The 25148-nt window shown below is 29.4% G+C and overlaps 3 protein-coding genes across 4 annotated transcripts; 2 read left to right on the top strand and 1 right to left on the bottom strand.

The window, feature by feature from the left end:
- Positions 1 to 1975: 1975 nt before the first annotated feature.
- Positions 1976 to 6711, bottom strand: LOC114173587 (CLK4-associating serine/arginine rich protein). The gene is made up of 13 exons (XM_028058075.1): positions 6346 to 6711; positions 6170 to 6208; positions 5908 to 6050; positions 5612 to 5687; positions 4940 to 5243; positions 4733 to 4842; positions 4555 to 4602; positions 4223 to 4432; positions 3849 to 3950; positions 3437 to 3564; positions 3146 to 3290; positions 2305 to 2436; positions 1976 to 2214 (listed from the first exon to the last, which is right to left on the bottom strand). The coding sequence occupies exons 1-13, from the start codon at positions 6540 to 6542 to the stop codon at positions 2190 to 2192; spliced, it is 1659 nt and encodes a 552-aa protein (XP_027913876.1). The 5' UTR covers positions 6543 to 6711; the 3' UTR covers positions 1976 to 2189.
- A 5100-nt stretch (positions 6712 to 11811) lies between these two features.
- Positions 11812 to 14017, top strand: LOC114173522. Of its 2 annotated transcripts, XR_003602512.1 has the most exons (3): positions 11812 to 12365; positions 12605 to 13251; positions 13402 to 14017. XR_003602512.1 is itself a non-coding variant. In XM_028057979.1 (2 exons), the coding sequence occupies exons 1-2, from the start codon at positions 11930 to 11932 to the stop codon at positions 12685 to 12687; spliced, it is 519 nt and encodes a 172-aa protein (XP_027913780.1). In that variant the 5' UTR covers positions 11812 to 11929; the 3' UTR covers positions 12688 to 14017. The 2 variants fall into 2 exon arrangements, 1 of the variants encoding a protein (XP_027913780.1); XM_028057979.1 differs by having other exon boundaries at positions 12605 to 14017.
- A 9279-nt stretch (positions 14018 to 23296) lies between these two features.
- LOC114174279 (heat stress transcription factor B-1) lies at positions 23297 to 25134 on the top strand. Its single transcript, XM_028059093.1, has 2 exons — positions 23297 to 23815; positions 24180 to 25134. The coding sequence occupies exons 1-2, from the start codon at positions 23612 to 23614 to the stop codon at positions 24828 to 24830; spliced, it is 855 nt and encodes a 284-aa protein (XP_027914894.1). The 5' UTR covers positions 23297 to 23611; the 3' UTR covers positions 24831 to 25134.
- The last annotated feature ends 14 nt before the right edge of the window (positions 25135 to 25148 follow it).

Below are 25148 nucleotides of genomic sequence, written 5' to 3'. Positions count from 1 at the left end.
GATACTTTATTTTTTCTCTACACTGTCTCAATTCCTCCTCAGTTTCTTCATTTTGTTGTTAATGTTTCGTTGTTACCTTACATATAGTTCATTGTTGTGAAAGAGATATATTTTTCAATTGTTATATAGTGGTGCATTTTAGATCTGTGGACAAACATTCTTGACGGGGCGTGTCATATAAGATCTTCTAGATTCACCTGTCTGAAATTAATAGAAACATATTTTATGGTTATTTCAAAACCTGTGATGAATTAGATACTCCCAAAATCTATTTTAGACATTTCGTAAGTTGTTTAAATTTCTGTGTTGTAGTATAATATAGAATGCATTTATAAATAGAGTAACCCTTAAAGGAATTATTGTATTTTTTTAATAGTTATAATTTTTTTTTTCAAATTGTGGTAATCGATATAATGTTAAAAACCTATTGCCTCGTTACATACGAGAAAGTCAGTGAGACTAACTAATCAATATAGCTAATAATCAATAAGATGAATTGGTAAAAAGTTGTTTGATGAAATTTATTTATAAAAAAAATTGTAATTTTAATTTAGTCAACAAGAACACTTGACTTAACAATTAGAAATTTAATGTATAAAAATATTGATAGTAACTTTACCGAAAAGCAATTTTCTATCTATAAATATAACTACTTTTATATTAGTTCAATACCATAAAAGAATATACATTCCCATTGCGTGATACTTTCCATTAAATCATAGCACATTAACGATTCACGTCATCACGTTAAATCAAATTAGGAATAAGCAATAATTATTCAAACAGAATGAACTATTTAGAGTTTAGCCTTATCTTGAGAAAAACAAAATACTTCACCAGAATAACATTTAATTTAATTATACAGGAGGACGATATCTTATGCGTAATAATGTTCATCAGCTCAGCTGGTAACGGTATGAGTTCTATAATAAACAAATATTTATCTATGTTATTATATATATAAATATACATACATCTTTTAATTTATTTATTTTTTAAATTAATAAATAAAAATGTATTTATTTATTTAATAAAATAAATGAATTCTATAATAAACAAATAGTTATCTATGTTATTATATATAGATATACATACATCTTTTAATTTTTTTTTTTAAATTACTAAATAAAAATGTATTTATTTATTTAATAAAATAAATAGTTAAACATTTTTTTTTCTATTTCAAAATAATTAGAGACTTTTTTTAAAATAATCACTACATAATTTTTAATAGAATTCATACAAAATTATATATATTTTAAACTTTATTGTTTTATTATTATTCTTAAAAAGTTATATATTTTTGAAAATAATATAATTTTTAGTATAGTAAAAATTAGTTTTCGCTATGTAGAGTAACGGAGGATATCGGATATTTTGCCTAAGAAAATTAAAACTAGTTCAAGGTTTTGGACAACCAACGGCACTAAGTCCAATATTCGTGGTACTGGGCTCAGTTGCTATCAATGCCCCAAGTTTACCCATACTCAACATATTTTTGAAGTTTCCCTCAATCATATATATATATATATATATATATATATACTAAAACTTTTGGAGATAAAAAAAGTAAAACTTTCATGTCTGATTTTCTTTCTAAATGATTACATTTCCATTAAACTGTTTATCAAAAATGAATTAGCCTTAATTTTCACCAAATATTTAAGTTCCATAAGTTAAAATAAAACTTCAATAAAAAATCACTAATCTTATTAAATGATTTAATGCAACAATAAAATAATATTGTAATAAAAATAAAATACTTGCCTGATTTTCAGAAAACCTAAATAAATATTATTAATCATATCTTTTAACCAAACAAAAATTAACCATAGTTAAGAAGCAGAATTTCCTGAATTCTTTCTATGTGATAATAGGAAAATATCTGTTTCAAGGTTTGAAAGGGTTTCTAACTTACATTATAGTTAAAATCATTCTTTTTTTTCTTTCAAGGAACCTACGTTGTACAATTTGATTCAATAAATATGCACCTGATACGAGATTCGTGATAACAAATTATTCGATATACATTAGCAAATACTGAAATGACATGTTCAGAAAGGTAGCATACCGCTGCTGCTTCAACACAACTCAACCAAGAGAGTTTTACGCCATATATTAATAATATCCATACTATAAACAAATGAACACAAACTTCGTCAGCCTTTCTACACGCACACAGCTTTGCCTCAGTGCCTTGATCTGTTTCTTATCCTGAAATTTCATCTTCTAAGTCAGTCTTTCATGATTTAGAAGATCTAGCATAAATTTCACGGGACAGGCAAATGAAAAACAAAACACTACCTAGGAGATCGAGAATAAGGAGACCGAGAACGTGAGCGGGAACGGGTGCGAGAAGGGGACCGGGATCGGGAGCTAGAATAATATCTTCTGGAACCTCTGCTTCTACTAGGACTTCTACTGTGCCTGTACCTTCTGCAAGTGTTCATATCATTCAGTATTAGCTAACCAATAGGAAAACGCAGTAAAACTCCATTTGCTGAAAATAAAATTTCTACTGATGGGTACTAATTCCACTAATTACTAATCTTAAAAGTCCATCAATACATATTACCTAAATGCTACAAACAAATTACAGATCCCTTGAGTATTCAAGGTCCTAAGATGTATTACAGAACGGACGCAATTCCCGTGAACGAGGAAAGGCAAAAGACAGTTCTGATTGAAAGAAAGTCATTCTGATGAGCAGTTTAGATTAGACAGCAATATTGGGCACGAAAAATTGTTCTTAAATGTCAAGACACGACATCAATTTGCACAAATATAATATTAGTATAGATTAGAACTGGCGACAACACTTGCTACAACCGGATTTGAAATACCTAAAAGATAACTTGACACCTGAAAATAACAAGAATTACATTACATCGGGATGGAGGAGCAGGAAGGTAGCTATAGAATTTATATTATATCCAATAAAAAACAACATCCTTGACTTCAAACCACAAAAAGTTGCCTAGTTGGTCTAAAATATAATGGAGAGGTGAAAACTGATGTTACTCAAGCAATTAGACCAAATTCTTGCAGGCTGACCATTCCATTAAATACAGGGGTAAACTATTTTATCTGTGAGTCCATTAACAGCACAAAAGCATCTAACATGTGCAAAGTGAGTTTCAAATACCTTGGAGGGGAACGGCTTAAACTCCTGCTGCGACTGCGGCTGTGCCGTCTATACCGACTCAATCGGCTTGTTTCTGCAAGTTTTTCCTGCCTCTGCCGTTCCTGTTCCCTTTTCTTGGCTAGTTCAGCAGCAGTATCTTTCTTAACTGCACAGGCAAACAATTTTTAACATTAGAAACCGATACAAAATTCACATAAAAACTGCTATACTTGCTCCTGAAAAGAATTAGTGAAATGCATATAGAAGACTTCTTTGATCTGTAAATAAAATAAATTATGCAAGCAGACATACTTTGTTTGTTTAGTTGTCTGTTCATGATTCTTTTAAGTCTTTCTTGAGGAGTTTCTTTCTTCTCCCCTTGTTGTTTTAAGGGACCTCCAGAACCACCAGCCTTTAATTTTGCTAATGCTGAAGAAGCACTGTGGATGGGGAAAAGAGAGCAACAATTAAAAAAATAAATAAATATTCAGAATATTTACATTTTAACAAAAGTGAAATATCCATTTTTAAAACCAGATAAAATAAGCTGAAAGAAATTAATAATAAATAAAAAAATTCTATTGTGTCTTTGACAAGATGACAGTGTAACTGACGCAGACCAAACTTGATACAAAATTTCATGCTCAGTAGAGAAGATGGAATTGCAAAAACCATCTACAATATAAATGTCCATTTGCATGTACACCGTTGGGTGATGGCATACCTTACTGATGGCTTCGCAACTTTAGTGCCCTTATCTTTATCAATTGATACACCGGAAGCAGGATCAACATGCAATGCCTCCAGTATGCAACCAGATGAAGGCCTGCAAAAACAGTGGAGGTATCAGATAAAATACTTGCAAGATTTCCATGCAGCTCACAGGTGAGTTAGTTATGCAAAATTCATTTCAGGGAACAATGAGATTCAAATAGGAAGCCTCCTCCCTTCTCCTCTTGGAAGTTACCCCAACAAACCTAGTCCTGATCTATTCTAAACCACAAAAAATTGCCTCAGACAACAATATGGGAGATATGCTGCGCAGAGAAAAGACTGTCCAATCTATCTTGGCAAGAATTAAAGGTCCAGTGCTCCGACCGGTTTAACATATCAACTTGAGATGTAGGAGATCGTGGTGGAGAAAATCCTTCAAGCCGGGGTTCATCTGCTGCTCCAGAGCTCCCAAATTCAGTTATGTATTCTATTTTAGGTGTCCTTGGTTTGCTTCGGTGAATATCATCAGAATGACTACTACGTGAATAACGCCTTGAGTGCGATGGAGAGTAGGACCGTGATCTGGACCTTGACCTGCACAAAGAAATTGACAAAAAACACTTAATAGAAGTTCCTTTCCAATAAGTACGAGTAATGGGGAAAATGGATATATGTACAGACATCATTCAGATAGAAATGGAGAACCGGTGGCATACCTTCTAGATCGAGAATAGGCTTCATATGTTGGACTTTGCCTTGATTCCCTGCATGTATATATTGAGTTCAAGATTATGAGTAGCATGGAAGAATAATCAGCAATCCCATTTGTTAGTAGGAGTACAATTTCATATATTCTTCGCTCAATCTGAAGGATGGAAATATCAGTTTGTCTACCGGTAGGGGTCATGATGCAGCACACGAGTTCCTGATATCCGTGTGGCTTCTCTCTCTCTCTCCCTTTCAATCTGAGAAGCCTTCCTTCTTTCTTTACGACTTAGCTTCCTCTACAAAATTTATAATATATCATCATAAAACATCATCCAAAAGGTCATCTACAAATATGAAGAACTAAAACATCTTACTGTGAACTTGTGCACTTACAATTGCAGGGTCACCTTTGATCAACTCCTTTTGCCTTTTCTCTTCCTCCTTTGCTTTCTTATCCATGTAGACAAGCCAACCATACCTTTTAACCCCATATTCTTTAGCAATTATTTCCATTCCTTCATCATTGCTATCATCACTATTAAAATCCTCATCATCATCATCATCTTCATCTTCCTCATTATCATTATCATTATCATCATCATCTGAAATATGGGTTTCTTCTTTTCCATTCCCATCATAAGAAAACCCAACCTGTGAGTAGGATCCTTTACTTGCAGAAGGCTGTGGTAAATTAGATCTACAGGTGTACATACATAAACAAAGTAAGATCATCTGCTATGAAGTATACTAACTTGACATCATATAAGGATACAGTTGTTATTACTAATTGCTAAGGTTCAGTTTTAGAAATGGAACAAAAATTATAGCATAAGTAATATAAAAAATAAAAAATAAAAACTAATATTCCAAGACACCAACTAGAAAGACAGAAACAAACATCAGGTCCACAGTAAAAAAGCTACAAATAAATCAAGCAACATATTTTCAGCAGATATTGCTTACATATAACATTAAGGATTAGGAACTTAAAAATTAGTATGTCGCATACATGATGCCAAGTGACTAAAATATAGTTGAATATGCATGAAAGGAACATCATCCAACCTGTCTGATGTAAACGGGGCAGCAGCCTTGGCTTCCATCTCTTGATTTACATGTTGCAAAGCCTCCTCGTCAGTAACTGTTAACATTAAAAACCTAGTTTGTAAATTCAACCTCAAAATCAAAAACTAGAAATCAGACCAGCCTGGAAACCTTTTTGTATCTTATTCCTTTATCATGAATGAACATCATTGAAATAGATTAAAAGACAAAGAAAAATCAATAATAGTAACAAAAACATTAAAGGTCATCATTACAAGAGAATCAAACACATTGTCGAGAAATAAAAAAGTACCGACATCCTCTACGGCGATGCTTTACTAAATCCCGATAACGCTCAAAATTAACAAACTCTTCTAACTCTTCTTCTTCTTCAGACTTTTCCGGAGCGCGTCTATGACTAGAATCGCGAATGAAATCAAGGAGAGCACGGCCATCAAATCTGCAAATGCACACATAGGATTCACATCAAAAGAAGCACTACTAATAAAATTCAATGCAATGAAGCAAGCGTGATTAATTAATTAATGAAATACACGTAAGAGAAGAAAAGGCTCGCACCTGTCAATCAATACATCCTGTTTCCCATTCCAAGGTATCCTGAGATACAAAAAATCACCACATCAACCTTATGCAAATTAATTAATCACAGAATACAATTGAATCGATTAGAAGCTTTGGAAACGGTGATCGAATAAAGATCAAGGTATTGAAAGAGAAGAGTGAAAGAAACGAACAGGCCCTGCTGATCCTGTGTGGCTTGGTAGAGAGCGTCGTCTCGGTAGGTTCGGCAGCGGAAGCCTACGAGTTGAATGGATTGCTGAGGATCGCCGCGTCTCTTGGCGAGGTAGACGGCGCGTCGCTGTGCTCTCTTCCGAGCTGCGTCCATCATGTCGTGGACTTTCTTCTCCGACCTTCTCGCCTCGTGCCACATCCTTCTTCTGCTTCCCCTTCTTCTTCTTTCTCTCCAATGCGGTTTGGAACCCTAATTTTGATTCCTGCAATACACACAGTGGCCTTGCACCTCGTGTCGTGCTCACAGAGTTTGCGCGGGTTTCATCCTGGACCCGGACTTAGTCCCCCACCTATGAATGTATGAATGGCCCAATCGAGGAAATTACCATAGCTTACTGAACCCGGTTCCCTTTGTTGTCACTTGTTCCATTTAATTACCTCAGGCCTTATCTTTTTTTTCTTAACTATTAATTAATAATTAATTTTATAACTTTTATAAACTTATGGGAAAAATGTTTTTTATTTGTGATCATTTAGTTATATAAATTATCTTTTATTATAGTTTTCAGTGAACTAAAATGTAAAAATTAACGTGGCATTTAAGTTTTTTTTCGTAAAGCACGACTTTGTTTAAGAATAACAAAAAAATTATAGTGATGATGTTTTTTGAAAAAATTATATATATATATATATATAACTAAAACGATATTTAATTTCAATTGAATGTTTTAGCTTGACCATAATAACTAATAAACTTTAATGTAAAGTTTAAATTAATAGTTTTAAAAAAATATATGATTTATGTTTAATTTGAGTTTGAAGGTTGTTGAATAATAATAATAATAATGAATACATATTTCTTAAACTTTAAATAATATTAATTGCTGTAATTTAAAATATATATATATATATATATATATATATATATATATATTTTTCATTTAAATCTGAATCTGAAATAATAAAATAATCATGATAAAAAATAAAATTTGGAGAAAATCGTAAAAATCAATACATTTTCTTAACTTGTGTGTGGAAATGATTAAATAATGTGAACAAAAAAATATTGATTAAAATAATCCGATAAGTGAGTCCTGTTCTTTAAAATAACTGTTCTGTTTTATAATGTTTTATAATGTAAGAATAAATTAAGGATCAAATTATATTTTAAATTTAAACAACATGTGTAATTAAGCTGTAAATTTTTTTAGACAGTTTTTTTTTTAGATAAATGAATAGATTCTATAACAAAATTCAACAAGATATTTTTTTATCGAGTCTTTCAATAAGACATTGGTTTCTTGTTCTAGAAAAAAAATATAAAATTATAAATTTAAAAGATTCGTAATATATTTAAATAAAACATGAATGTAATATTCTAGTTTTTGTTATATATGTTTTACTAGTTATTTGTAAACTGTACTCGTATATAATTAAATAATTAAAATTAATAATTATGAAATTATTTAAAAAATAGTTAAGAGTAGTAATGATATTAAAATATAATATTCTATTATTTTACAATTAAAAGTTGGATTATAAATAAAATTTTCATTATACGATTTCTTACTTAAATGTCTAAAATCTCATTCGACAAGGATTTTGGATAAAGTAGATTTATCTTTTATTCTTTATCTGTCTTGTGAGTATATTTCTTGCATTTACATTTGTGAGGTAGCATCTATCCATGTAAAAGAAACTAGTTAATTGTAATAAATTATTTTATTTTAAATTGATGGATTTAGTAAGATAATTATTATGTTTCATTTGATATTTTTTTGTTTGTCAAGCTAGTTTGATTTGATAGAATTGTCCAATTTAGTATATCTTATAGTTAACTATAACTAACATAAGTTATTTTAAACTAAGAAAGAACTGCATAATAATCAAGTCAGACAGCTTAATCAAGTCAAAAATTTTAGAAGTGCTAAATTATAATTTTTATATATAAATTATTTTTTTCTAATTAAATAAAAAAAGCTTTTCAATTCATCTACTTAAACCATTTTCACACATCACTTATGGACTTTTCAACCTCTGATTTTCTTTTATTTATTGCATGCACACAACAAACCTATTATAATCTTCAATCCAATTTAAGGTTATCCTTAAATATGTATATAATGGATTCGTAATGCATATATCCATAAAATTTTAAAAATTGTAGCATGTGGATTTGAAAACATAAAATTCTTAAAATTTATAATTAAGATTATACTAATTTAAAATATATATATATATATATATATATATATATATATATATATATATATATATATATATATATATAATTAGGGTTCAAACTAATTTAGGAGAAATATCATAGAAAAATCATAAATTTAAGATATATAAATCATAATAAAATATTAATATTGATTCATGAGAAATATTGTCATAATATATTATTAATCTCTCTATTCTTCCAATTTTCGTTTTCTGATTTATCTCGATATTTTTTGTTTTCGACTCCCATACTTTCTTAATGACTATTGAGAAAGTATAAGAAAAAATCCTAATCATTTAATTAACAAATATCCATCAAATTAGTTTTTTATTTTATTTTATAAACAATAAAGATCTATAATGAGTGATATATATAAATAAAATGGTAACAAACTTTCTTAAACTTAATATAAATAATATAATAATGTATAATATATATATATATATATATATATATATATATATATATATATATATATATATATATATATATATAATAAGATTAGAAAAATTTGGGGGAGTTAGTGACTTTCCACATTTATACAAAACATTAGTAAGGGTGATAATATGGACTGACCTGACTCACTTGGCCCACAAAATGCAGGTCAAGCTAGCCTGTCATGTATTTTCAACATTGTATGAAAAGTTTGACTCGTTTCACATAAATGCAGACTAATAAACCAATTTGGTTTTTCTTTTAATTTGTTATCATACAACTTTCAATACTCATCAGATCGAAGAACTTTAATAAGAATCAAACAAGAATTTTGAAGAATTAATAATAAATTACTATTTTATATGTAAATTAAATTAAAATTTGTTAGTATTTTTTTTAATTTACCGCAAAAAAAAGTTGTAGGTTTTGAATATATATTTGATCGTCGTTTTGAATACCTAATAATATTAAAAAAATCAAATATATAATAAATTAAAAATAGTGGATATCAGACTGTAGACTACATCCTGTAGTTTTATAATCAAAAATTCAATTTTAAGATTATATATATTTAAGAAATAACGCAAGTAAAATAATATATTATTTCTTATGACATGTCATGTCATCTATAGGGATATCCGTACGTATATGCTAGATTAATCAGCAACAGGGATAATAAGAATAGGGCATGTAGGTCCTAACACTAGATATTATTTCTTTCTTGTGGTTTTCATGGTTTTGGGATGTGTCTCTTAAACTACCACGTTGGTTTGCACCACTAAACTAAAGTCTGCTAAATAAAATTAGTGTTTTTTCTGTGTGTTACATCGTATTCAATTATTGTCACTCATGCTTTCGCAATTTGATGATTTTATATTTTTTATTTCAATAGTTTGGAATATTTCGTATATTCGGTTAAATAAGTTTTAGGTTTTGAATATATATATATATATATATATATATATATATAAATAAGTATTTAATAATATATTTTAATTATAAATATAATATGTAATGTTTATAAATTTTAAACAAATTTCAAATAACTTTGACCTGACCTGATCTCTTGAAAATATAGTTAATAGGTTATTTGTCATAATAATTTTTACAAACCTACAAACAGTTTAAACACGTTACCTATTTCAGCAATTTTTGAACAAAAATTATTTTAACAAAAATAACTTAAATTTTTACGAATTGAAATTATTTCATATACAAAGTAATTTTAATTTATGAATTAATTAATTTTTTGATGTTAAAAAATTTAACAAGGCAGCTTATAAAATATTTTGTGCAAATAGTTTTTCATTTACAAAAATTTACTCTATTTTTCGTTCTCTTTTTATATTTAATAATAGAAAATTTTTATGCTATTTTTTTAAAATAGATAATGTTTAATAGGATAAGCACAAAAGTATGAAATATATAAATATAAGATACAATTTTTGTACCTGAGAGATAGTATAAAGTTTTACTTTCCTTTTTAATATAATATTTATATTTGATATACAAATCAAAAGAAGACGTCAAGTTGATTTTGTTATCATAATGACGACTAAGAAATAAACATACACCAAATAACATATAAAATTCAAAATTTCATCTATAAATCCATGGTTAAATTTTTCAAATATTAATGAAATTATCAATTAACTTTCATTCGAAGGCTAGATTAAATATGTTTTTAATTTACATATCATTATATTGCAGTCTTAATTAAATTTTCGATTCAGATGTTGCTAAAATAAATATTATTTTCACTAAATATGCTGATGCGTGAACAAATGATATAAAAGTTAAGAGGGGTTTTAGTTTGACCAGATTGCTTATGGATAACTATGGTTAAAGTTCAGAAGGAGATAATAAAGGTTTACATGTACTAGTTTTTTTATACAACATTAAAAGTTCTGTTAATAATTCATAAATATTTTGTCAGACTCAATAATCTTAAATAAATATAAGTGATAACATGTGCAGTTTAAAATAAATAATATCACTTTCACTTAAATGTGTAACTAATTTAAAAATAAAATATTATTGTAGCTAACTTAAATTTTATAAAAATGGTACACTTAAGAATGGTTCATCGAGAGGGGAAGAAAAAGAAAAGAGGGAAAGTATCTTCACGATTAAGAATAGAAACTCAGGTTAATAATATATAGAGATGAAATAAAGAGCCAAATTGAATGTTTACATGAGTAAGTTGTGGCGTCTTTGTGGTTGGAATTGACAAAGTAAAATGGCGCATGTATATAGTTTAATCGATGTAATCTTACTAGTGGACCACGCATTCATACTATGCGAATGAAACTATAAAATATAATTTCTTTTAACTTATTATTATTACAATAATGGAAACATGCATGGTTAACAAGAAAATTTTCTGGATCCCAAGTTCCCAACACGTCATAGCCAGAGATTGCTTTTAAGGTAAAGGATTCCATCAATAATGCATAATGCAAATAACAACATCCATATATCGTAAAATTGAAGCTCTTAAGTATAATTTAAAGATAATTGAGTATTATACCTAACTTAACGTATAGTTAATCTCGAAATAAGCATCAATTAATGTGAGTACCTGGAGCTTATTATTTCCTTAGTCAACAAGGCATTATTATATTATTATAATATTTGATTATTCTCTGCCAATGTATTAGTTGGACATATAAAATATGGTAGAATGAAAATATTTGTACGTCATGCAAGAAAATAAGACATAAGATTAAAAAAGAAAATATATGACGTGGACCAATGAGAGAGGACAGAGGTGTGGGTTTGATCCAAGCAGCTAAGAATAAAGCCTGTGGTGTCCCTTCGCATTCAAAAGCGCCGAAAGAGAGAAACCTAACAACGCCATAGCGTTCTCTAACTCATCGTGCGAGGTCCCTCGACCTCCGCACAACCCCAACTCTAAGGGGCTGTGCATGTTTTCCACGCCCATGTCGGAATCGGATGTCCACGCGCAGCCGCCACCCTTCCTGCTCCAGCGTCCACCGCTCCTGCAGTCTGCGCCGCCGCTCTTCAAGCAGCGATCATGGTCGCCGGATGTCTACCGTGACGAGGCCTGGCTCCGCCGCAAGGGAAACTGGAAGAACCGCCGCAGCAAGAGCGTCACAGACGAGGATGTGGACGAACTCAAAGCCTGCATCGAATTGGGCTTCGGATTCGAATCCTCCCCTGAGGTTGAGCTTGATCACCGCCTCTCCGATACCCTACCAGCTCTAGGTCTCTACTACGCCGTCAACAAACACTACAACGAATCCCTTGTCCCCAAGACCACACCGTCTTCCTCCGTTGCATCTGACTGCGAAGGCACTCCTTCTCCCCACGGCAGTCCCCACTCTACCATCTTCACCACAGGTACTTAACAGTTATCTGATCTATTATCTGTTTTCCATAAAAATCTCTCACATGTGTCACAATTATAAAAAGTTTGCATCCAATAATTTAGGTTATCAATTTTTTTGAGAAATATAGATAAGGACATTTAAATCTCGGTCTTGTTTAATATGCGTTGAGTGTGATTGAAGTGGATTAAGATATGACCATATCTTTGTTTGCTGAATCATTGCTTTGTTTGATGTGAATAAATTATGAAGGTGATAACCCTCAGACGGTGAAGACGAGGCTGAAGCAGTGGGCTCAGGTTGTTGGTTGTGCGGTGCGTCAAAGTTCTAGCTGAATGGATTATATGATGCGATGATGATCCTTGATCCGGAACCGAAGCAGGGTTGTGAAACCTAAATCATTACAATAGAAACTGTGATTGATATAAATGACAACTATTTCTCACCGAACTGAAGCGATGGCGGACCCTGTTTAACCACCCGATTGTGAGGGAAGCAAAGTAGGTAGTTAGTAATACATGTGGGGTGTCGGCAGAGCCTTGTTTTGTGATGTACTTGTGGAATATGTGATGACTACTAAGTTAGATCTATTATAGTATTGTCTATGTGATGTGGTAGAAGTACGTACATTTAGTTTTGTCTTTGTTTTTGTGTTTGTGGTGAGTGTGTGAAAAGAAAAGTGAAAAGGTGTTGGTTCTACTAGTGCATTTGAATCCAGTACTGTGTGTGCTGCTCTGCTCTACTCTGCTCAACTTTGGTATCTGTAGTTTCTCTTTCCTCTTGGATTTGCCTGGTAGCTTGGTTGGAGAAGCGAAGAATATAACTTGAACGAGGGATAGAGCTTGCTTTCTAACATGGACCTGGTAGCAGTACGATTCAACTTATGTCTTTCGTGAAAGGTAAGACAGGGAAGCTTCAAATTTCAACATTCTCCTGTTCGTCTGGGTCTGAGAATATTGCGCTGCTGGCATGACTACTTTGTGTTTCTTACCTTTTGTACTTTTAGCTAGCTTCCCTCTGTCATCACTTATTTTCCACCCATTTTCCAGAGACAGAGTGGCAATGGAATGGAAAGTCTCCAGTGTTGACTTTTTTTACGCGGAGACTGCCGTCAAGTCAATCCATTCCGACTAACATCAAAGAAATTGCAGTGACCGGTTATGTGTTGAACACCTATGTCACGAGAACTGTGCCATCCATGAAAAAATTGAAGGTTAGGATGAAGGCTAATGTTCGGCCTGCACTCATTTGAGGTGAATTTGGATGATAGTAATAGAGAGATAAGAAAAGTGAAAAAGATAATAGTAGATATAAAAAATGGTGTGGTTAAAAGAAAATACATTGAAATGAGAGTAAATTTATAATCTTGAGAGGTAGGGAATATCTGACTATATAATCTGGATATATCTGACTATGTAATCTGGATATAACAAACACAATTGAGTGTAGCTAGAAAACGTTATGAGTCATTTGCACGGAACATATGAACAAATCGGGAAAGAAACTACGAATCCATGGAAGTTTTAGCAGAGCTTGGAGTTTTAGCAGAACAGAACGTTGAGCTAAAACATATTGCAATATATTGTCCTTTCTCAACAAACCATAGTTTATAATTCTGCATGTATAAGTTACATGACTGTTCAGTGATATACCTATTTTTCTCGTGTTTCTGTGTACAGAGTTTTTAGTTTTGTAATTAGTTATATTTTGAACCGAAATTATTGACACCTGCAGTAATACGGTGTACCTTAAACTTAATAATGTAAGGATAATAATATTTTAATTTATCACTTTAATATTTTTAATCTGAATTTTTAAAATAACAATTTCACCTTGTTTCTTTCTTTTGTCATTCCTAACACCTGATTTATAATATGTATATAAAGTTTGACAAGATGCCTATGACTCGAAAACAGAACTTTCAAATATGTCATTCTTAATACAAACTTAAATTATTTGTTATTATTTTTTTATTCTCTGAAGTTGTCGTTTACATAATTCACTTAATTAATTTTCAATCTTAATCGACCATTGTTATATTCTATTTTATTTATGATAAGAATATAGTAAGTTAGTGTGTACCCCATCATTTAACTTCTTTATCCAATTATTTCTACTTCTTTTTGCTTTAAGTAAATATTCTCCTTTAATATTGACTTTTGATATAATATATAAACCTTGTTACTCAGACCACTCAAATGACTTAATAATTTATTTAGTTAGTAAGGAATAAATGAGGTTCATTTCAATTCTATTTTTTCTATAAAAATAAATAAATTTTATCACTAAAAATAAATAAATTTTATAATTAAAAATAAAATTGTGGATTAAATATTATAAAAATAAACAAAATGTAATTTAACGTTAGTATTATTTCACACCTCTTGTACTTAATGTCAAGTAATTTAATTTTATGGGTTTTTTTAGTGAACAATTTTTTTTTTATTTCTTAAATGCATGATTATTTTAAAAACTTGATTTTATATATCTTGATCTTAATCAAGATATTTTACATATTGTATCCCTCAATACATCGAAGTATGATGCGGTCAACTTTAGATTATAGTTAGAGTCTAAATTATATCAACTTATTTAATTACAAAATTTAAGAGGTCAACTTTAGATTATAGTTAGAGTCTAAATTATATCAACTTATTTAATTACAAAATTTAAAACAAAATTTAAGAGGGATGGTTCGAGAAGGAGTATTATAACATTCAACATGTGTCTGTAGTGTTCATATATATAATAACTTAGTCACGAAAATAATTATTTTACATAGTTTAAAATTTAAAATAAAATAAGCATAAAATTGTTCTTTGCACAGTACAGTATTTTATTATACATGTGAGTCAAATTGCATTGCATTATGTAGTTTCTCCAATTTTTATATGGTATTTATTAGTGTTCTTATTTGTTCATATATTCAATAATATTCAAATTTAAGAAAAATATTATTTAATTAAAATATTGTTTATAGATAATTATATTAAATAATTTGAACATAAGAATAATTATGTTTGTAATATTATTTGATTATGAATTATTTTTAAATGACGACAGGTTATGTTTAGTTGTTTTTAATTTTATGTGTAACGTACCATTTAATTAATAAATCAAATTAAAAGGAGATGTCACGTAGAATAATATGTTAAGCTAAGCAGTCCTGGAGTACAATCACAACTTCATACAGTAACCAAGGCACACCATGATGCCAAAATAAAATATAGAGAAATAACGAAAAAGTTTTCAAAAAAATAAGCCCAAAGGCCAAACAATACATGGGCAAGCCATTGCCCTAAAAGAAAAGTCCAATCAGCACAAGAAGTCCAGTCCAGGAAGACTATGCAGCGGATTCATCTCTCCCCTGTTGACCACGATTTCCTCTCGTATCTGCTCCCATCAATAAATTGATCATCATCGCAAAAGTAGAAGAACAAGCAATCAAACAAGCAAAGGGTAAGCTAGAGCCAAAAAGATTTTCTTCATGCAATCATGTATACTTTCACAGTCCAATAAATATACAACACCTAAGCCACCTAAGTCTGTTATGACTTTCAAATCAATACACTAAGACTCGACTCGACTCATCCGGATACATATAACCTGGTCGGATTCAGCGGATGCTTGCACTTGTGGTGGATACCTCTGCTCACCACGTGAAAATCGAATTCAAGAGTGAAAACTCCAAAACCTTTGCTCCGATCAATTTAAATACAAGATCCAAAACTCTGCAAAAGTAACAGAAGAAGTCAGGATCAGTTGTAGAACAAGAAATGACACCACCAGAATGGTCCCCATAAACACCCAATACAATATTTTCTTTTTGCAGCTGGTTAACAGAGTCATCACAGTTTAGCCTCAACTCCCAATGAAAGGTAGAAGAATATTACCCATAAGCTAAGAACCTTGGAAGAAACATGTCCTTTGATTTATCAACAATAAACCATGTCATATAAAACTCTAACCATCTTATAGTGCAAACATGCGGAATTGTCTCCATATCTCATGTTAAATTGATGATGAGTTGAATGAAAATTAAAAAAATATCATGGTTGCAAGGATAGAATATAAAAATTATATTTTGTCCTATTTGAAATTTTGATATAATTTGCTTTTTAAACTTTAAAAAATAAATTTATAACCAAATTGTGGTAAATTTTGTTAACATATCAAGCAACATTAGAGTTGTTTAGATCATTTGATATATTTTGACTCAAATGTTAGTTTAGTTCGAAAGAAAGACAGGTTAACACGTAAACAAAAATTAACAATATTGTGTTAATAGAATTATATTCACTCAAGTTTAGAAACAAAAATGTATCAAAGTTTTAGATAAAGACAAATTATAACTTTGAGTTCAAATTTTGAAACTAAAAATATATCTAACCAAATAATTTATAATAAATGTTACATTTTTTAAGACAATTTTCATTCTTACATATTAGGTATTGTATCATCCTTACATTTTTTTAGTAACACGCCTTTAATTAAATGAACTAAATCATCAACTCACCACTTACATGTTCAATTCTCATTTTCTTTCTTTAGTCAAAAATACATTGTAAAGTTATCACACTATATTTTTATTGGCCAGTAGAATTGTCCAAATATAAAACTCTTAAATTATACAAGATAGCATCAAAACAAGAAAATAACTTTTTATCTACAATGAAGCAATAGTCAATTTTTTTTTAACCTACTACGAGATATATAACTCCATTATCTAGCATAAAATATTAACTAGATGTTGATTTTAATTTTTGTATCAACACAAACAACAAAGTTTGAAGTATTACCTTGAAATCACTAATTTGTGTATATGTAAGCATGTCATTCTTTGCTATTTAAAGATACGTTATTAATTTATTTACATTTTTGTAATAGTTGACACTTAGATTAATTGACATCTGAACGTCCAGTTACAAATACAATGTTAGGTTTAATGTAAATTTGAACATACATAAAATTATCCATTGTCAAAATATTTGATTTTATTATGTTTCTCTTTAAAGTTTTTTTTTTTTTTGGAAATTGACTCAAGTGCAATTTATCACTATTTTAGTTATACTAGATGAATATATTTTTTTCTTTTTATGTTAAACCTCTCTATACTCTTTTGGTATGTAAGTCTATAAAAACAAAGTTAAAATGATTTCATATATTTATTTATGAATCCTAATGTATATAACATAAGATATCTCAACCATATACTTTTATATTAATATTTTTTGAGATAAAATATCTCAATGTAACATATATATGACCATTAGTTACAAGCGATATGATATTATATACAGTAGCGGATCTTGATCAATATTGTTGGGGGAGCCAAAATAATACGTTCAAAATTTATACATTTAATTATTGTCACTAATATAATAAAAATAAATACATAATTTAGTATAACGATAACTAAAAAAAAAAGATTACAAATAAATATATGGAAGACTTGAATTTGTATACCTATTTAAAAAAAAATACTAAAAAATAAATTTTCATAATCTAATAAAAAACTGAGAGACGTAAATATCAAAAGAAAATTCGATGATAATCAAACCACACTTAAGATCCAGTTATAAAAAACACACAGTACAATATTTTTTCTTTTATGTTCATAAAATAAAAAATTAATATACAAACTCATTAAATAAATTAATATACAATTATTAAACTAATATTTCACTATCATGTGATACGAGAGAATTACTTTCTTCTTTATTTTTTCGAGAATGGAAGACAACAACTTATATATGAGAGCAAAAATAGTAGATCTTTTTCTCTTTAAGAAACAAAAGAAAATAGGTGAGAATGGGAGATGAGAACGATTTGTGAGAAACTCAAGTCATATAATGAACCACAGTATCCGGTTATAAAAAAAAACACACAATAAGATACTTTTACTTCTATGTTCATAAAATAAAAATTAATATAAAAGAGACTTATTAAATAATTTATTAAACTAATATTTCACTATCAAGTAAGATAACAAAATTACCTAATTCTTTTCCTCCTCGTGAATGAAAGAGAACAAAGAGAAATAAGAGCAAAAAAATAAATATTTTTCTCTTCAAAAGCAAAAGAAAAAAATTTAAGAATAAGAAATGAAAACGATTTATAAGAAGGTCAAACCATAATGAAAAATAATAATAAAAACATCTTGATAAATCTTTGTATTCTTTATTCTTTATTATGTTTAATTTTATATTTTATTATTTATTAACATTAATTATTATATTTATAAAAGAAATAAAATATTTAATTTAATCATCATTAATTTATAATATATTATCTAATATCTATAATATAAAAAAATTTAAAATACCTAAAATTTTAAAAAAAAAATCAAATTTTTGGGGGTGCCATGGCCCCTCCCTGCTACCACAAAGGTCCGCTACTGATTATATACAAGTTACTTTGTGTATGGTACATACTCTAGGACCGATCATCCTTTGACGATCACTTTCGAATCGATCATTCTTAGCTGACCAACTTGACCAATCATTCTAGCCTACTTGTTGTAGAATAAAGATCAGATTAATCACGAATCAACCAACTAATGTTGATTAAGGTATGATTGAGTCATGATTAGACCAACAAAAAGGTAGAAACCTATAACACAAACTAAAAATAAAGGTTTTAAAAAATAAAGGTTTAAGGTATGGTTGCAAAAACACATGCATTACAACCCTTAATACCCTTTTCATGAGTCACCTATTGACTTTAGTTTAGAAGTACCGCAATATCATCCAAGTGGTTATAGGTGAACATGAGACCTTAAAAATTGAATGAACAAGAAAAATAAGTTTTACACGATAAATTATCTTGGAATTGTAGACACTTAAGCAAACCGATCCATATTGAAACACTTTAAAAAAATTCTCTAATATATTTGAATTGTTATATTTATTTGAACAACTCAAAACTTTGTCAAATTTAACTACTTGATTGAGTTTATGTAATTCAGATTGTTCTAACTTAAAAACAAATATATGTAGTGATTATCATGGATTTATATTTTTTAGTTTGGTTCTAACTCAGCTTTAATTTAAAGTTCTCAATTATTGTTTAAGTTGTTTTAGTTCTCTTTTTCAGGTAACAATGCTTTTGTAGAAACAACTCCACACACGTTTAGAGTATTAATGTGTGAGATAACTTACCGTTAAATTTTGTAAATTTTAATCTCATAGAATATATATGTATTTTGTATATTGCATGTGCACGTTCAAAAATATTTATTATTAATTTTCTGTATCGCAGCTTTATTTTTAATAAATTAAATTTATTATATATATATATAAATTAAGATTAATATTTATATTAATTTTTAAAATTAAAAAAATTACATATTAATATGGTAGTGAGTCATATCATATCTATTGTAACTGTACTTTTACCTTTCAAACATGGCTCCTCGTCTTTTTTTTTTTCTTTTACTTGACACAGTATATTGTTAAATAAAAATATAATAGGTGAAAATGAAAATGATATTATGTATTTTGATAAATTATTATTAAACTTTAACTGTAATAGAAAGAGTCAAATATGTTACGGTAAAGCAGTGGTCGGAAAGTCATACCCTTTATTTAATGCGAAGGAATTTTGATGATTATTTATTCCTAAAGTTTGACTCACATTTTTCACGCAAAAGGTGTGTATCGTAATTCGTGTATCGTAATTCGTTTGGTGGTGCTGCCAACTACAATGAAATTGTAGAATATTCATTTATCAAATACATTCCTATGTTGGGCATGCATCAAAGTAATTTGACTCCAGTCAAATTGTTTTTTCCTTTTAACTATTTTGCTACATTGAACTATATTTTCTCTATGTATCTTTCTACATTGAATTAGAAGATTAGAAAATTCCATATATTTCTTTAATTAATATTGAGAACACGTATTTTCTCTATATATATATATATATATATATATATATATTTATAGTTTTATCTTATATCCAAAATATCTTTTCCTATATTTTTAATTTTAATTGTTGAATAATTTCATCTCAATTGTAATAAACTGAGTTAATTATAATAAATTGAAATCAATGTACGTAATTATATGAATTTTTATATTTTTAGTTAGTATGATATTTGCGTCCTCGTTACTTTAAACTGTTCACTTGCATTTGAAATTTTATTTTTTGAATTTTTGAAATAAGTACATGATTTTTTTTTTCTTTGTAATCATTTTTTAAAATTTAAATAAAATTGTATTTTTGTGTATGAGTTTTTGCGGGTTTAACATTTTACTTTTGGTTTTGACTTTCTATAATTGAGTTTAAGGACCTATAATTAGAGCTTATATTTAGACATATTCTTACTTTAACAAGATCTTTATGCATAGTATTTATTGAACTCTCTAATTTAGAACACTTAATTAATTTTTTAATTTTTTCATTGTTAAAAAAATCATCTTTAACTTTCAAAATTTTATTTTTCATATATGTTTTTCTTTTTGGATCAGTTGTTCTTCAAGGATGAATAAATAAGTTTTAAGGTTCAATCCATAGAATTATGATTATACAATAATTGAGTTTTGCTTTAATTGATGAATTCTTCATTTTTCTTTAAATTTTACATTTACATTTTATGGTATTAAGTTGTGTTTATGTTTTTTCTAGAATTTAAATCATAAATTAATTGAATTATTAAATATGAATTCAACTAAATGATATTTTAATTTAATTCATAATCATGAGTTAGTTAGTTTTCAATTGAAGTAACTGATTGGACAAATTAAGTATTCAATTTTGGACGAATTTTATATTTCCATTTTATGATAAGTTGTGTTTATGAATTTTTATAATTTTAATTAGAAATTGATTGAATATTGTTTTAATAATTAAATACATTTAATTTAATAATTAAAAATATAAGTAATATAATAATTTAATTTTAAGATAATCATTTAAAAAAAATGCTATTTGTTGTTTTCATGAAAATTATATTTCTTTTAGCTTTAAAGTAATATTCCATCTTTTGTATTATTTTCAAGATATTGTGTTCTTCAATTTTTAAAAGAATTACTTGTTTTTTATTTTTTGTTTTGTTTTCTATGTAACTATTTATTGCTATTTTAAATGTTATAAATTACTGTATGTGCAATTGAACACATTATTATCATTTTTTTTATCTTATTTTTAATTATTAAAAAATAAAGATATTTCATGAATTTTTATCATCTGGACTTACTTAATAATAATATACAAGAGATTGACAATTTTGAATTCACAAATGTGTGAATTCAAATATGAAACAAACCTTGAAATGTCAAAGCTGAGAATTTTTTTAAGATAGTGACGGCATATTTTTTTTTTCTTACATTCCAATAATTCAAAATCAAATTGTTCTTAATTTGTTATTAATTATTGTTGCCTTAAAAATAAAATATGACAAGTTAAACGATTATGATTTAATATATTTTTTGAAACATAATATAAGAACCTTTTTGAAAAGAAAAAAAAAATCTTAGTACATAGTATATGGCATCAATTATTAACATTTATAATCGAGTGAGAACTTATGTTAGTCGTAAATTGAGTAGTGGACAATGAGTAAATTGAATGAAACATCTGATATTAAAGTTTCATTATTCATATAATGTAATCAAACATAACTTTTTTAATGAATAATCATGAATATATTTTATATATTTTCTTTAAAAGGTATATAAAAGGGATGGTCATTTTATCAAACACATCCTAATATACATGTATAATAATATTTTCATAAGTTTAATTAACTAGCAAATTAGGAAAAAAAATTAAGTGGAAAAAGTTATTAACGAAAGAATATGACTATTTTTCTCTCTAAAGATACAAACACAGTGTCCTGAAACATCATTATCCACACAGTTTAGAAACAAGCGTATCATCTAAGAAAGGTGTTTTGTCAGAGTCAAATACATCATTAACCTAGACTAATTAACTCCTAATAAGGTATATATCTTTATTATTTTGAAACCTAAGTGATTTGAATAAGACTGATAAATGAGATTAGTTAACCTAGGCATTCATGTATTAATTGTCCTTAAGTGGAGTTGCTTGAAGAGACAAAAATCCAAGCGTAATTAATTTCAGTGAAAAAGAAATGAAAGAGTAGCACGAAGTACATAGTTTAAAATGTGGTGTTAATAATTTAGTGTGAAAACTACATCGGAGGAATTTGTGAGGAAAGAACATAAAAGTCCAAATCAAGTAAGAGGACAAATAAAAGGCATATGTGTGTTTGTATCGCATTAGTCTTCTTTTTCTTCCATTGTCAATATTTCTTTATATATTTGTTGGGCGGTCATAACAGGCAGAAAAGGTCTAACACAAAAAAAATTAAAAAAAATTGGACAAAGTGGATGGGGCGACCAATTGATGAAACATGACAAGACACGTACATAGTTAATCATAACAACATTAGTAATAATAATAATTAAAATATCAATAACGATGAATGCAGAGTTAGGTGAGGGCAGAGAAAAAGCCCTCTTACCCACTTGCTCTTTCCCCTTCCGATAAATTAAAATTAACCTTATAAAATATAATATTTTTTAAATTAATTTATTTCGCAACTTTTACAAATACTTACAAGCGCACGCGTCCTTCTATCAAAACAATATATTTTATGTCATAATAAGCAAAAACTAAAATGGAAAAGTTTTCAAGCAGGGAAGCGTATTCGAAAGTTCGGTTTAGAAAATGTATGAAGTGAAAACGCAATTTGCACGAGAGAAAACCCTTGTGAAAAGCGTGTGTGCAATGCTTCTCTTCTATTGCCTCCTTATCCAATTCACTGTTGTGTAAAGCAAAGTGCCCTGTATATTGCGTACGTGTGGATTGAGTTTTGGTTTGGTCCAAAATAAACATTGCCATTTTTTTTTATATGTGTAAGTTTCTCAAAAATTCTAGAACCCACACGTCACTTTGGGTTGGAATATGTTTGGTTCCGTATTATATAAGAGTCCGTCTCGTCCTAGAATCCTCGAGGAGGAGAATAACAAAAGTATAAGTATTCACGGTACTTTATCCTTTTGTGTCGTGAAATTATGGTAATTGATTTGGAGATTTTGACTCATGGATTCTGATCATTCCAGAAAACCTTCCAAGAATTTGCTTCACTCTCGCTTTTTCCTTTCTGGCTTTTATTGCTGGGATTGGGAGTTTTTGACAGCTCTCCTCCTTTTTAGTTCTTCCTCCTAAGTTCTCTCTTGCTTTTTTTATTTAGAATAATTGTAATAAGAAGAGATTTGTGAGGGTGAAATCATGTCGCAACGATCTGTGCCGGCACCGTTTTTGACGAAGACGTATGAGTTGGTGGATGATCCAGGGACGAACGAGGTGATATCGTGGAGTGACAGTGGGAACACGTTTGTTGTGTGGAAACAAGCGGAATTTGCCAAGGATTTGCTTCCTAAATGTTTCAAGCACAATAACTTCTCCAGTTTTGTTCGCCAGCTCAACACCTACGTATGTTTCTTCTTCTTTCTTTCTCTCGTTACATTTACTTCCACCAATTACTCTGCCTTTTTCTGTAATAGTTCTTACTAATTGCTACGTATATTCGAAAACATTTGGAGTCCAACATTTGGCCTGCAAAAAAATCTTAAGTTAAATTGATATCTAAGTATGGTATATTTTTTACGATATATGATAGGGATGAGCAAATTTAATGAGCTTGAAATGTATAATTATTTCGGGAAAAAGAGAAATGAAAACATCAATTAACAAATATGATTACTATTAATCATTATTATTATTATTATTATTATTAATATGATTAACAGCCAATCATTACAAATAATAATAACAAATCGGCGTTTTGAGATTGCAGGGATTCCGAAAGATTGTGCCAGATAAATGGGAATTCGCAAATGAACATTTCAGGCGAGGGCACAAGGAGCTTCTCTGCGACATTAAACGCCGCAAGACCGTGCCGCAATTGCCAGCGCTGCCACCGGAGGCCGGAAAATCCAGCGGGGGTGGTAACTCTCCGTTAAACTCCGGCGGTGGAGATGACGCTGGGTCCACCTCTACCTCGTCCTCTTCCTCCGGTTGGAAGAACACGGGGTTGGTGGAAACAAACACAACAGCTCCTCATGAGTTATCGAGCGAGAACCAGAAACTGAAGAAGGATAACGAAACGCTGAGTTGCGAGCTGGCACGTGCGAGGAAGCAGTGCGATGAGCTCGTGGGTTTTCTGAAGAACCGTCTGATGGTGGGCCCTGATCAAATAGATCGCATCATGCGGCAAGGAAGTTGCGGATCTGAGAAGGCGGTAGGTGAAGAAGGTGGTGGGGAGTGTTTGAAACTGTTTGGTGTCTGGTTGAAAGAGGATACACTAGCAGACAAAAGACACAACAACCACAAGAGAGCGCGCGAAGACCAAATGGGCTTCGGTGGGCCTCGCCTGAAGGAGTCCAAGCCCGTTGTTGACTTTGAACCTCTAAATCTCATCATGACGAGCAATAAGGTTTGCAACTGACCAACCGATGAACAAAGAAGAATTTGATTTTTCCTGTTAGGAAATTAAGGAAGGAATAGGATAATGAAAAAGTAAAAGGCTAAGCGATAATTATGTTTGGGTAAAGAGACCAAATGCGGTAGCCTCTGCTCTGCTCCCTCCACGTGTCTAGGTTATGTTATTATTTTAATTTAATTTTAAATTTAATGATGTATATACCTAGGTCAATCCTTGTATGATTGGAAACCATATATGGGTTTTTTATGTAAGGCATTCTGTAGCTTGGTTGATGTTAACGATTATGTTTGAATTAAAGTTTTCAAAACAGTATTTCTTGTA

The sequence above is a fragment of the Vigna unguiculata genome, chromosome 2, assembly GCF_004118075.2.
Source record: "Vigna unguiculata cultivar IT97K-499-35 chromosome 2, ASM411807v1, whole genome shotgun sequence".
NCBI lineage: Eukaryota > Viridiplantae > Streptophyta > Magnoliopsida > Fabales > Fabaceae > Vigna > Vigna unguiculata.
Note: the sequence above shows the minus strand (reverse complement) of the source record. Positions and strands in the feature narration are given on the sequence as shown.

What these genes read in the sequence shown, in the direction of transcription:
- LOC114173587 (XM_028058075.1), bottom strand. Translation starts at nt 6,542, where the DNA reads ATGTGGCACGAGGCGAGAAGGTCGGAGAAGAAAGTCCACGACATGATG. An exon ending in TCAAAGGTGACCCTGCAATT is followed by an intron (nt 4,843 to 4,939) that starts GTAAGTGCACAA and finishes TAAATTTTGTAG; the next exon opens with AGGAAGCTAAGTCGTAAAGA. An exon ending in CCTTATTCTCGATCTCCTAG is followed by an intron (nt 2,215 to 2,304) that starts GTAGTGTTTTGT and finishes ATGAAATTTCAG; the next exon opens with GATAAGAAACAGATCAAGGC.
- LOC114173522 (XM_028057979.1), top strand. Translation starts at nt 11,930, where the DNA reads ATGTTTTCCACGCCCATGTCGGAATCGGATGTCCACGCGCAGCCGCCA. An exon ending in CTCTACCATCTTCACCACAG is followed by an intron (nt 12,366 to 12,604) that starts GTACTTAACAGT and finishes TAAATTATGAAG; the next exon opens with GTGATAACCCTCAGACGGTG.
- LOC114174279 (XM_028059093.1), top strand. Translation starts at nt 23,612, where the DNA reads ATGTCGCAACGATCTGTGCCGGCACCGTTTTTGACGAAGACGTATGAG. An exon ending in TTCGCCAGCTCAACACCTAC is followed by an intron (nt 23,816 to 24,179) that starts GTATGTTTCTTC and finishes TTGAGATTGCAG; the next exon opens with GGATTCCGAAAGATTGTGCC.